This window comes from Mustelus asterias, chromosome 10 (genome assembly GCF_964213995.1).
Source record: "Mustelus asterias chromosome 10, sMusAst1.hap1.1, whole genome shotgun sequence".
Classification (NCBI taxonomy): Eukaryota; Metazoa; Chordata; class Chondrichthyes; order Carcharhiniformes; family Triakidae; genus Mustelus; species Mustelus asterias.
Window position 1 is genome coordinate 60,639,548 of NC_135810.1, and position 14,242 is coordinate 60,653,789.

Consider the following 14,242-nt stretch of genomic DNA (forward strand, 5'->3'; position numbering starts at 1 on the left):
ATGCTAATGTTCAAGCTTTGGAAACAGTGCAGTGATGGCCACGAGATTAATTTGCAGCTTAAAGTACTTAAACTGTCTGAACAAGCTCAGAGCTGATGATGTATATTTCGAGAGATGTCGACTCAAGGGTGATTTTGTTAAGAGTTTATACAATAATAAAAAGATAGAAATATTTTAATGAGCCAATTATTTCAGTCAGATAGATTTGGGAAGATTGGTGGTCACACAACATTGGTTGGATATTTGGTGATTCTTTTCCCAGTGAATGTTATGCCTGTGTAAATTGCAATGAAGGTGATTTGCTGCATTCCTTCAAGAGAGAGCTGGACCTGTTTTTGGCTGGGGCGGGGAGAGCTGGGGGCACTATAACAAATATCAGTGTAAATACAATCTTCTGAAATATTTTTCGTTGTGCAAGGAGGAAATTTCCATACTTCCTCCTAATTGACGCAGGCTTTTCTCTGAATATTCACCTCTCTCAGATTATATAGCCTCGCATTTGGGTAGGCAGTGTCTGTGTTGTGACACATCGGGCATCATTGCTATATGGGACAGGTTAGATGGATCAGCTGGTCTGCTATCTTTGTATATAAGTTTGTTTGTCTTGAAATTTGGTGCCTTTTTGCAAGCGGTATGATCTAAGAAGGCAGGGCAACAAGAAAGAAGACAATTCAAGCAATGTTCTCAACCACTTTTACTTAAGAAAACAAAGGCAGCAATGATAAATGGGAAAGTTTCATCATCCATTGAAAAATACATAAATATATAATTTACACAAAATTTTCACATTGAACACTTTTATAAAATGCTAGTTGTCAAGGTTCTTTTTAGTGTCAGCAGCTCCTATGCCACAGATTTACTGTGGGCTCAGTCTTAAATAAGTTAAATAACATAACGGTACTTTTAATTTAACACACAGATTAATATGAGAGACAGAAACATTCAGTTGAATTCTCAATATCAAAAGAAGTCATAAAGGGTTAAAATACCTGCTTACAGTAATCACACATAAAACCTGAATCTTTCATTCATCATTAAGAGACAAAAATCTAACAGAATTTTAACAGTATTCTTTTTTGTTAGCTTACTCCATTTAGTACAGTTTATAAAAAGATTATAAAGCAATGTGAATAAAATGAGGTAATTATAATTGGATTTTGAAAGGTAAATGTGAAACACTTTAGAGCAAGCACATGATGGCCAGATGTTATAACTCGATTGCTTCTAACAATGATCGAATGAAGACTTAATTGCATTAAAATAGCAACAACTGGAGATAAATCTGTGCAAAGGAATTTATGATGTGGAGATTTATGATGTGGAGATTTATGATGTGGAGATTTATGATGTGGATTTATGATTTATGATATGGATTTGCTACCAAATAAACCTGTTGGACTTTAACCTGGTGTTGTCAAAACTCTTACAAAGGAATTTAGCCATGATGAGTTAGTAAAACATAGGATAGACATCAACAGTATTTCCTGACAACACATATAATACAAGGGATGGGCCTAAATTGGAGAGCCCCACAAAGCCATGTGGGGAATGGGATGTGCAGTTATCCCACACTCATTCATTGTCATGCAGACAACACACGAAGCTGCCTGCTGATCTGAATGATTTCAGCATTCTGTCACCACTAACCATGTTCCTGATTGACTGATGCATCAGCAGGGGACCAACAGCACGAGCACCACTTAGAAGCTGCACTGCTTAAAACTACCATGCACCTCTAATGGGGGAAATGCATTGTGGCGGAGTTGTGCAATCTGACCTTGGAAACATTGAAGAAAGGCACAATATGAACTCCTACTGAAACAGCAGTAAAAGGCGGCTGATGAAATGATGCCACTGGAAACATGGATAGAAGATAGCATACAGCATTTTACAACTGGATGATTCTTGCAAAATATTCTCTTGGTTTCAATTAAGTAAATATCTGATACAGAGGCTAAGGTTGCAAGCATGTTAAAATGGTCTTGGATGATGAAACAGAATTAACTCTCACATCAACACAGTACCAGACACCAATGTCATTTCTGCTGAATCAGTGGTTCACAATACATTTTTGGTTGAAGAACTCTTTTCCAAGTGGATTACCAATCATGGAAACATCCACCCTCCCTCCCCCGCCCCCCGAACATCAAAATTACAATGCCATGTAATACTCGGAATATGTTTTTCAATAATTCTTTTAAGAAAACAGATATTTACTTACAGATTATTTCCAGATTTAACCATCAGTGCGTTGTGTTCAGCATTCCTCCACCTGAACTCTCCTCTTAGGTGAAACAGACAGCCCACTCTGTGCTGCACATGTGGTGGACATAGTCTGTTCCTGCCTCTTGGCTTGTGCTAGGTCTGTCTCCAGCTTCAAACACTGCCTCCCCGTATGACAAGACCTGCTTGGTAAGTACTGTCCCATTATTTTGCTGACCCCGGTATCGTCTCCACAGACTCCCAGGGATTTGTGTACTTCAGTTTGAGAACCACTGAGTTAAGTTACTCAACTACATTCATTATTTAAAACAAAACAATTACATTATAGAAATGTCACATTTAACAGAAATTTTTCTGTGAACTAGAATCTGCAGTAAAGATATAGTGGGGGAAGGGAGTGTTGTAGTCTTCAAACTCCACCTCAGATCTGATGCAAGTTCTGGGCATTGCGGCACTTGCCCATCACAGTAGGATGGATACTGTGGGTCAGGCAGCATCTTGGAGCCTTGCTCCTGGATAAAAGCCACCAATACCCATTCAACCTTCTTTGTAAGGTGAATGAACAAGTTTTTTTAAAATCTGCACAGGTCTAGGCGACAATCCAGGCTCTCTCCCTCAGGTAGACCCAATTTACACTATTTGGTAGCTCACAACATCTCACCTAGTGCACCAGCAATCCATCTGCTGACTGAGAGGATGGGAATGTACTAACTTTTGGGTTCAGCAGCCCTCTGCTTGAGATCGATGGGGGGAGGGGGGCGGCGGGGGGTCCACTGCTACTCTGCCTGAGATCAGTGGAGGGGGAAGGGAGCCACGATCAGTCTGGGTGGCGGGGTTGGGGGTATAAGGTCAGTAATGTTGTGGGGGTGGGGCAACATCTGTGGGGGCCAGAGGGAGTTATTATCTGGCCCGGGAAGGATGTGGAAAGGGAGTGGCATTCTATCATTTTTTTCTGCGCATGTGCAGTTGGAGGCGCCGACTGGAGCGGCAGGATTTCGGGTGCGTTAAGCCCCGCCCACAGGCTTGTGCAGCGCGATTCGGAGTCACTATTTTTGCAGGCGGAGTGGGTATGGGGGCGCCTCAGAATAGGTCTAAAAGTCGGATCAGAAACACTCCCAGTTTCAAGTCCGCCCAGCACTTAGAATCAAAATGGTAAAATAAGGCCCAAAGAGTCGATTGCTTTCAATTACCTTGTCAATGTGCCTGTGTTTTTGTTTTGAGTTTGAACTATTATTATTATTATTAGAGATCACTTTTTTCCCTCATGACAATGTTAAATAAAAGGCTGGCAGAATTTTAAATGACTTTAATAGAAAACTGCTGGCACGTTTTCCTGAATTCTGTGTGAAACAGTCATGAAAACTGCACAATGACAGCCCCTCATTTTTGAAAAATACAAATCAAAAAGTCTGAATTTTAAAAATAGGAACTCTGCACAGGGTTTCCAATGCAGGATACTTGAAGCGTTTAGAACTGGCTTCATCTCTACAACTGTCGACTGATCTGCTTTGTTTCTTCAGCATTTTCTGTTTTTAGTCTTAAATGCGAGTGAATCAGTCGGTGGGAAGGTCCTAGTTTGCTAGCTTCTTTGAAAATTATTACAATATTGGTTCCTGTTTTTACTCCAATACCTGAACCCAGACACACTAGAAAGTCGTTATTCCTCTGGGTGCATTCCATGGGAAATTCCACTCCAGCTAGTATAATAGTCGGGGTTTTCCATTTCTGCACACAGCAGCTGCAATATTCTTAGTACTTGCTGAAATAGACAAAAAACAATACAAGCGAACAAACACGAAGTGGAAAACTCTGGCTAATGTATGCCTGTCAAATCTCAAAAAATCTGACAGCATGAGTGGTAAAAATGGTGAGAGTGATTCAACGATAATTCCCTTGGTTAGTTGGCAAGTAGACTCTGATTGGCCGAGATGTCGCCATGGAGCCTGCATCAGGGAACTATTGTCCTTCATGCTTTTGTTCAATTCAAAAAAGCGCAATGCCTGGACATTTTCCTTTTGCCTGCAGAGAATAAGTCCTTGAGTATAAATATATCTAACTTCTAACAAGCATAAAAGTGAGCCACATTGTGAGCCTGACTGATAATCTTAAATTGGTGTTATATAATTCTTAGCCCAATCAGGATTATTCAGTGAGTGCTGTCCAATCATGGAATCACATCTAAAATAAGACATTCTGTTCTAGGTTTTGCAAGGACAGGTTGGTTATGATCAGTACTTTGCCTGGGCTGTTTAATTCATCATTGGGGCATTTGGCCTACGTATCCTGTTTCTGGTGTATTCTCCATGGCACGCTTTAACCAGAGTCAACTTACTAACCAATCGGCACCCTTTACTCATGCAGTAAATTATTGCTCCTTTAAAATTCAGCATTCTTGTGTCTGTCCTGATGAGTGAAAGATGAAAAGCTTTGACAGCATGTCTCTTCTTTCAGCAGCACTCAAGTTCTGTACTACCAAGGAACTATTTCAAACTCTTTAGTATAAATAAATACTTCATTTTAAAAAATGAGACATCAACTCAATAGAGTCAAGTTTTGCATTCCCTGATTAATTTTAACCAGGTCTGTCAAGCTACATTTGTTTGAGCTTGCTCAACATTCTTGCTAAAATACTAATACTTACTTAGAAAAACGTGAGAATTACAAATTAAAAAGGAAAGTACCTGTTTAAAGAGTGAGCACTTTTCCAGGTAACAAACGATTTAAATTTATGAAACATAATGGCCTACAACAAGTATACAGCTTGCTAATACTGCTGTTAGTAAAGGTCTAATATTTATCTTTGGGAACAGAATGCAAATTGTTAAATTCCATGTTTTAACAGTCTGAACTGCAAGTCTGAGATTCCAGAAGTCTTTGTCGCAGAGCCATGGACTCATCTCTTTCTTCATCGGTGGATCTGATCCCATCTTCTATAGAGACTGATTTAGTTATAACTGAAAACAATTGTAAAAAGATTGTGATTACTCATTTCTATGATGAATAAATTTCAGATTACGTTCTTTCAATAGTTAAGCATGATTCTGTTTTTTGAAATTTCAGTCAACTTTTTTCCCCACTCTAAAGGTTTTGGATTTCTCTGTTTTCAATGACTTTTAGATGTAACTCTTTGCTTTATGCTCCAGAATGCATTTGACCAGGTTCTGAGGTTGACTTGTAACATACCTAGGAAACCAGCAGAGGACTCCCTTCAGCTTATTTCAGTCTTGGGGTGGGGAGGGTTACCAGGTTGCAGGAAAACGTTTTGAATCCACCACCTTTGAGATAATGGGGCAATTGAGGGTGTTAGCATAGATTTGCTAAAGGCAAGCCGTGTTGGAAAAATATTAACAATCCCTTTTTGAAAAAGTCACTGATAGTACAAATAAAGTAGGAAGTCTCAAAACACCAGGTTAAAGTCCAACTGGTTTATTTGGTAGCACAAGCTTTTGGAGTGTCGCTCCTTCTTCAGGTGAGTGAGGAGTTGTGTTCACAAACAGGGCATATTTAGACACAAACTCAGTTTACAAGATAATGGTTGAAATGCGAGTCTTTACAGGTAATCAAGTCTTAAAGGTACAGACAATGTGAGTGGAGAGAGGGTTAAGCACAGGTTAAAGAGGTGTGTATTGTCTCAAGCCAGGACAGTTAGTGAGATTTTGCAAGTCCAAACAAGTCGTGGGGGTTACAGATAGTGTGACATGAACCCAAGATCCCGGTTGAGGCCGTCCTCATGTGTGCGGAACTTGGCTATCAGTTTCTGCTCAGCAATTCTGCATTGTCATGTGTCGTGAAGGCCGCCTTGGAAATGCTTACCTGAAGATCAGAGGCTGAATGCCCGTGACTGCTGAAGTGTTCCCCGACAGGAAGAGAACACTCCTGCCTGGTGATTGTCGAGCGGTGTTCATTCATCCGTTGTCGTAGCGTCTGCATAGTCTCCCCAATGTACCATGCCTCGGGACATCCTTTCCTGCAGCGTATCAGGTAGACAATGTTGGCCAAGTCGCAAGAGTATGTACCGTGTACCTGGTGGATGGCGTTCTCACATGAGATGATGGCATCCGTATCGATGATCTGATGCGTCTTGCAGAGGTTGCTGTGGCAAAGTTGTGTGGTGTCGTGGTCACTGTTCTCCTGAAGGCTGGTTAATTTGCTGCGGACAACCTCTGTTTGAGGTTGTGTGGTTGTTTGAAGGCAAGAAGTGGGGGTGTGGGGATGGCCTTGGCGAGATGTTGGTTTTCATCGATGACATGTTGAAGGCTCCGGAGAAAATGTCGTAGCTTCTCTGCTCCGGGGAAGAACTGGACGACGAAGAGTACGCTGTCCACCATGTCCCATGTTTGTCTTCTGAGGAGGTCGGTGCGGTTTTTCACTGTGGCGCGTTGGAACTGTCTATGAGTCAAATGGGATCATTGAATGCTGACAACTGCCAATCTCCAGATGCAATTGTACAACTCATCCGCTTCATCCTGGACCACAGCGTCTTCACCTTCAACAAGCACTTCTTCATCTAGACACACAGAACAGCCATGGGGACCAAATTCGCACCTCAATATGCCAACATCTTCAGTACAGGTTTGAACAAGACCTCTTCACTGCACAGGACCTTCAACCGACGCTATAAGAGACATTTTCTTCCTTTAGACTCATGGCGGACAATCACTGAAACAACTATATGATGACATCAACAAGTTCCATCCCACCATCAGACTCACCATGGACTACTCTCCGGAATCGGTTACATTCTTGGGCACACGCATCTCCATCAAGGACAGTCACCTCAGCACTTCACTGTACCGCAAGCCCACGGATAACCTCACGATGCTCCATTTCTCCAACTTCCACCCTAAACACGTGAAAGAAGCCATCCCCTGCGGGCAAGCCCTCCATATACACAGGATCTGCTCAGATGAGGAGGATTGCAACAGACACCTACAGATGCTGAAAGACGCCCTCATAAGAACAGGATATGGCACTCAACTCATCGATCGACAGTTCCAACGCGCCACAGCGAAAAACTGCACTGACCTCCTCAGAAGACAAACACGGGACACAGCGGACAGAGTACCCTTCGTCGTCCAGTACTTCCCTGGAGCGGAGAAATTACGACATCTTCTCCGGAGCCTTCAACATGTCATCGATGAAGACGAACATCTCGCCAAGGCCATCCCCACACCCACTTCCGGCCTTCAAACAACCGACAACCTCAAACAGACCATTGCCCGCAGCAAACTACCCAGTCTTCAGGAGAAGGACCACGACACCACACAACCCTGCCACAGCAGCCTCTGCAAGACGTGCTGGATCATCGACACGGATACCATCATCTCACGTGAGAACACCATCCACCAGGTACACGGTACATACTCTTGCGACTCGGCCAACATCGTCTACCTGATACGCTGCAGGAAAGGATGTCCCGAGGCATGGTACATTGGGGAAACCATGCAGATGCTACGACAACAGATGAATGAACACCGCTCGACAATCACCAGGCAGGAGTGTTCTCTTCCTGTCGGGGAACACTTCAGCAGTCATGGGCATTCAGCCTCTGATCTTCAGGTAAGCATTCTCCAAGGCGGCCTTCACGACACACGACAATGCAGAATCGCTGAGCAGAAGCTGATAGCCAAGTTTCGCACACATGAGGACGGCCTCAACCGGGATCTTGGGTTCATGTCACACTATCTGTAACCTCCACGACTTGCCTGGGCTTGCAAAATCTCTCTAACTGTCCTGGCTGGAGACAAAGCACACCTCTTTAACCTGTGCTTAACCCTCTCTCCACTCACATTGTCTATACCGTTAAGACTTGATTACCTATAAAGACTTGCAATCCAACCATTATCTTGTAAATTGAGTTTGTGTCTGTATATGCCCTGTTTGTGAACACAACTCCTCACTCACCTGAAGAAGGAGCGACACTCCAAAAGCTTGTGCTACCAAATAAACCTGTTGGACTTTAACCTGGTGCTGTGAGACTTCTTACTGTGCTTACCCCAGTCCAACGCTGGCATCTCCACATCAGTACAAATAAGCTCAGATGTCCTGCGTATGCATTGTCGGTGGATATTCACTAAGGTTTCTCACACAAAGCTCATTAGAAAAACAATCGTGTCAGGCATATGGTAGATGAAGAAATGTGGCTAGAAAGCCAGGATGGAGAGGTGGGCTAAAAAGTCATAAATAGAAGCTATTAGCAAGGCTGGTTATACTTAAAGCCGAGAAGGCACCTGGACTGGATGGTGCATTAGAGAATATTGAGTAAGGGTGAAAACTGCAGCGGCTCTGACCATAATTTAGTTTATTTAGTTTCTAGTTTATTAGTGTCCCAAGTAGCTTACATTAACTCTGCAATGAAGTTACTGAGAAAATCCCCTAGTCGCCATAATCTGGCGCCTGTTCGGGTACATTGAAAGAGAATTTAGCATGGCCAATGCACATAACCAGCTCGTCTTTTGGACTGTGGGAGGAAACTGGAGTATCCAGAGGTGTGGAGAGAACATACAGAAATGAGGAAAACATACAGACTCCACACAGTGACCCAAGCTGAGAATCGAACCCGGATCCCTGGCGCTGTGAGGCAGCAGTGTTAACCACTGTGCCACCATGCTGCCCCCAATCCTCCTTAGATACAGGGGTGTTGCTGAGGAATTTAAAATGTTACATCTCTTTCAGAACAGGGTGCAAGAATAAATCCAGCAACTGTAGGCCAATCAGTTTAACTCAGTTGGGGAAGATTTTAGTGATAATTATCCAGGGCAAAATTAACATTCGCTTGGAACAAATGTGGATTAATTAGGGAAAGGCAGCATGGGTGTGCTAAGGGAATATTGTGTTTAACAAGCTTGACTTAGTTTTTTGATGAAGTAACAGAGAGAGTAATGCAATTGATTTGGTCTATGTGGATTGTCAAAATGTGTTTGATCAAGTGCCATATTACAGGCTTGCCAGCAAGGTTAAATACAATGGAACAAAAGGGAAAGTGGCAGCATGGATATGACGTTGGCTAAGTGACAGGAAACAGAGTACCGGTGGATGGTTGCTATTCAGATCACAGCAAGGTGTCTGGTAGGTACTAGGACCACTTGATATATTTGGATGATCTAGACTTGGATATGCAGGGCACATTTTCAAAATTCACAGATGGCACAAAACTCAGCAGTATTGTGAATGTTTGAAGAGGGTCGTGTTAGACTTCAAGAGGATGGAGACAGCCAGTTGAATTTGAGTGGCAGTGGAAATGGGGGTGGAGCCAAAGGATATTTTTGTCAGAACACTCAAGACTGTCAGATGATTAGAACGATTTATTGGAGATATTGATTGAGGCAAAGACCATATGGTAGATTTTCAACTTGCTTCCCAGGTGTAACACTGGGGTTGTGAATGAGTTGTCTGTAACAGAAAGTGCTTGATCTTTATTTGAATTAACAGCCATCGACAAATCCACAATTTGGAACAAAGACTTATTTCTGTTTCGGAGCAGAGGGGTGATTTTAGTTCAAGTATTTAATCCCAGTGTTCTATGTAAAAAGTGGAGGAAATTTGTTTTGAAGTTCATTTTCAATAAAAAATGCCTTACCTTTCAGTTGTGTTGCATTCAGGTCCATGTTAGGGTCAGATTTCTGCTCAGCTTTCTTGCTTTTGGTCAAACCATCTACTTTATCTGATCTGACTTGTCCAAGGGCTATTAAAGGCATCATTGCATCCATCACCGACGGTTCTGAGAACCCCTTGCCTTTTATGTGTTCTAGCACTTTAAGGCATTTATGGGATTTTATTTCACTAATGTTTTCTTCCAGAAATAGAAGGTATAGATTCAAGTCATTCCAACAGCCTTTGGTAATGTTCATCACCTCAAACTGTGGCAGAAGTTCATACACTTTAAGAAAAGTGTAGTTCTTTCTTAAAGGAAAAATTGTACTGTACACTGCGACTGGTATAAGGAGGATATATACAACAAGGTTGACAATACTTAGGAGTTGAAAAATTCCAACTGAAATGAGTTTGCACTGAAAGAATTCTGGTATACTTGTTTCATTCCCCAAAATGCCTGTTTTGACTGAGCATCTGAATTCATCCGTGAGAGAGGTCAGAGAGATGTAATATCCTAGGTAGGTGCAGGCAAGAACAAGAAACGTGAGAGCAAGGGCTTTGCGAATAAGATACAACATCAACATACTCCACGAGTCTTCTTTCGATTTCAAGTAACGCTCCACGATTGGGAACTGGAAAAAATTCTCCCTTTTCTCCTTGGCACTAAAGTTAAAGAAAGAACATTAAATAAAAAGGACCTATAATGTGCCAGATAGTTTCTTACAGGTTTTGTGCATACTATTTTGATCATTTTTCTATGAATGTGAGATTTTACAAAGCAATTATTTATTAGGACGGTCTCTTTAATTCAAGATAAAATGGTTTAATGAAAAGAGTCATGAGTCACGGTGAGTCATGAGTTATGAGGGCGGCACGGTAGCACAGTAAGGGCGGCACGGTAGCACAATGGTTAGCACTGCTGCTTCACAGCTCCAGGGACCTGGGTTCGATTCCCGGCTTGGGTCACTGTCTGTGTGGAGTTTGCACATTCTCCTCGTGTCTGCGTGGGTTTCCTCCGGGTGCTCCGGTTTCCTCCCACAGTCCAAAGATGTGCGGGTGAGGTTGATTGGTCATGCTAAAATTGCCCCTTAGTGTCCTGAGATGCGTGGATTAGTGGGTAAAATATGTAGGGATATGGGGGAAGGGCCTGGGTGGGATTGTGGTCGGTGCAGACTCGATGGGCCGAATGGCCTCTTTCTGTACTGTAGGGTTTCTATGATTTCTATGATTTCATGTTCCATCCGTCAGCAAGCCAGCTAGCTTGGTTACCATGGGAACATGGAGGCCCAGGGTGAGATTTATAGGGAGAAAAGTGTAAAATGTTCACACCTGAAACAAAGGTAAGAACAGCTATGTTGATTGTGGGTAGACTTTCAATCTCCAAGCTTTTGGACAGTAAAAGAGAGATCTCACAGAGCGAGAGACAAAGGACGACAGCTAATGTGGTCAGCAGAATGAGTACAAGCTGCAAGTGGATATGCAGGAGGAAAGGTGGTTTCTGATCAAAGAAATGAATCTCATGACAATCTAAGGAAGCTGAAAGATTTGCCTGGCTTGGCCAGATGTGGAAGAATCACCAGAGTGGGTCTTACTGCTGGTAATTGGTTGGGGACTTTTCTGGAAATTGAGAGAACCTTTTGATAGTTACTTGACATTACAACTTGGTGAAATGGAGAGAAGTGAACCCATTGGAAACTGGGAGCAATATTGGACTCATTCCTGTAAGAGCAGCAATTCTGCGTGAGAGTAGGCAGTTAAGTGTAACTGTTGCATGGAGTTTTCAATTATGTTAAAAATTAAAGAGGGGATATCTTTTCTGTAATTTAAGTGTTGGTTGCCTAATTAATAGTATTTAGTTGATGTTGCTTTTAGTTCAGTTGTTGCAGTAAAAGTCTTAAAACCTGAAAACTTGTAGTGTGATCAGTCACAAGGAATTTAAATCCCTTGTTTAAAGTTATTGGTCTCAATGAGGATCATAACAAAATGCAATTTTGTTTAGGGAGCCATACATCATACTCTGGTCAACAGGGCATCAGGTGACATACTCCCAAAAACTATTTTAAAAAGAGAAATATATCAATTTCTTTTCCCTCTCATCCTCCAGGAAAAAAACAGCATTCAACTTAACACATCTATCAACACTAGTGAGAATGGAACTCCTTTGGCTAAATCTTTGACTTCACCACATAGGCAGCAATCTGGAAGAGAAACAGATTGACTGCCTGCTATGAAACCCACCCGATTTTCATAGCAGTGAAATCCATGAAAGGAAAAATTGGACAATTTATAACAGGAGGCAATAATGTACTCCACTATGTTAAGAATTATATTCCTTAAGAATTATATCTCCTTAAAATGCCACAAACAGGTGCAGAAAATAATCAAGGAGGCCGACGGAATGCTGGCCTTTGCATTTAAAGGGCTGGAGTACAGGGATGCAGATGTTACGCTGCAGTTGTACAAAACCCTAGTTAGACCCCAGTTAGAGTACTGTGAACAGATATGGGCACCACACCTTAGAAGGGAGGGAGTTCAGCACAGGTTTACAAGAATGATACCTGGAATTCAGGGGTTAAGTTATGAGGAGAGATTAGGCAAATTAGGCCTTTATTCTCTCAGATTCAGAAAGTTGAGGGGTGACCTGATAGAAGTCTACAAAATATTTACAGGGAAGGACAGAGTGGATAAGGATAAACTGTTTCCACTAGTTGAAGGCTCTGGAACCAGGGGTTATAATTTAAAAATTAGGGCCAAGCCGTTCAGAAGAGATGTTAGAAAGCACTTCTACATGCAGAAAGTGGTGGAGGTTTGGAATTCTCTTCCTCAAACGGTGGTGGATGTTGGTTCAATTGTTAGGTTTAAATGTGAGATAGACAATTTTTTATTGAGCAGGGGTATTAAGGAATATGGACCTAGGGCAGGTACATGGAGACAGGCCACAGATCAGACATAACCTTGTTGAATGGTGGAGCATCCTTGAGGGGCTGAATGGTCTACTCCTGTTCCTATGTTCCTAGTAAGAGTTTTAACAACACCAGGTTAAAGTCCAACAGGTTTATTTGGTAGCAAACACCATTAGCTTTTGGAGCGCTGCTCCTTCGTCAGATGGAGTGGAAATGTCCACATCATGACTACCTATGTTCCTATACATACATAGCTAATGATTTGGATAATTTAACTAGTTTTCTATTTGGTGCATAATTAAAAATAATTCTGACCTTCAAATAATATCTATATAACTAAATAGTAACTAATTGAACTGTACGGGAAAGGTTTTAAATGATACAATCTAAAATTTAGGTTAGATTCCAAAAGCGCGCTGAGTTCTCTGGTTTCAGCCAAGGCAGAATCTGAGGTTTTATGAATGCTAGCAGTGACTGGGTCTGGAAGAAGGAAAGCCAGGCTAAATCCCAGAGTGAGGCTAAACCACCATCTCACCAACATTATTTTTGTGGAAGGTTTACAAATGAATTCTTCTTCAGGACTCTTATGTCTCTTTAAATCTGGCCACCTCTTCTGGCAGTCCCACTGCAGCATAGCCACAATTTTCCTTTTTAGCAGTGGCAGGCTCCACCTTGGTGATGGGGAATCTGCTGGGAGACCACATTTCAGATTAAATGGACCCGAGTCAGAAAAATGGATCAGACTCATTGCAGGATCAGAATTGTGCTCTGTACTACCACGGCCCTACAAGAGAGATGAGAATGCAGACTATGGGGCAGAATTTTCCGGCTGTTGTTGCCGACGGGATCTTCCAGTCCCACCAATGGCAAACCATCTCCACGGGTTTCCCAGCAGCAGAATGGGGGGGGGGGGTCATAGAACAGGAAACCCCGTCGACAGTGGCAGGATCAGAAGATTCCACCACCGGCCAATGGCAGGCCACCTCCACAAAACACTTCGCAGGGGGTGGGAGGGGTGGTGGGGGTGAAATCATGCTCGTGGTGTTTTAGAATTTGCCACTCAGCAGTGTGTAGAAATATTGGATGGGATTTTCCACACCTCCCACAGCGTGTTTTGGGGAGAGGTGGCTTCACATTAGGTGGCAGCAGAATCTTCCAGTCCCGCTGCTGCCAACAGTGCTTCCCGCTGTTTGCACCCTCCAGTGGGGTGGAACCTGTGGCAGGGAGTCGCCATCGGCAGGACCAGAAGATCCCACCACTGGGAACGGCTGAAAAATCCCACCCATAGTGTGTTGCAAGTGAATTGGGTATTTTCCTTTCCTCATTCATTTTAAATGGCTCATTAGTGATTTGGGAAATCATCATTACCACTATGCCTGCTTCTCTTTTTGTTCCTGTCAATAAAATTGCACATTTTAAAATCCCCATTCCCTCCATTTAGTTCATGTGTTGTAAATAACCATTAAAGGGGCACATTATCTTTTTTTTAAAAATAAAATAAAGTTAGGGAACAGGCTAATCTT

At 42.4% G+C, this 14,242-nt stretch overlaps 1 protein-coding gene across 1 annotated transcript in view; it reads right to left on the bottom strand.

The window, feature by feature from the left end:
- Nucleotides 1-683: 683 nt before the first annotated feature.
- Nucleotides 684-14,242, bottom strand: part of panx1a (pannexin 1a) — a 46,870-nt gene continuing 33,311 nt past the window's right edge. The window contains exons 4-5 of the mRNA XM_078221798.1: nt 9,803-10,479; nt 684-5,177 (exon numbers count right to left, since the gene is read on the bottom strand). Coding sequence (XP_078077924.1) covers nt 5,059-5,177; nt 9,803-10,479 — 796 coding nt within the window. The 3' untranslated portion in view covers nt 684-5,058. The remainder of the gene's footprint in view (nt 5,178-9,802; nt 10,480-14,242) is intronic.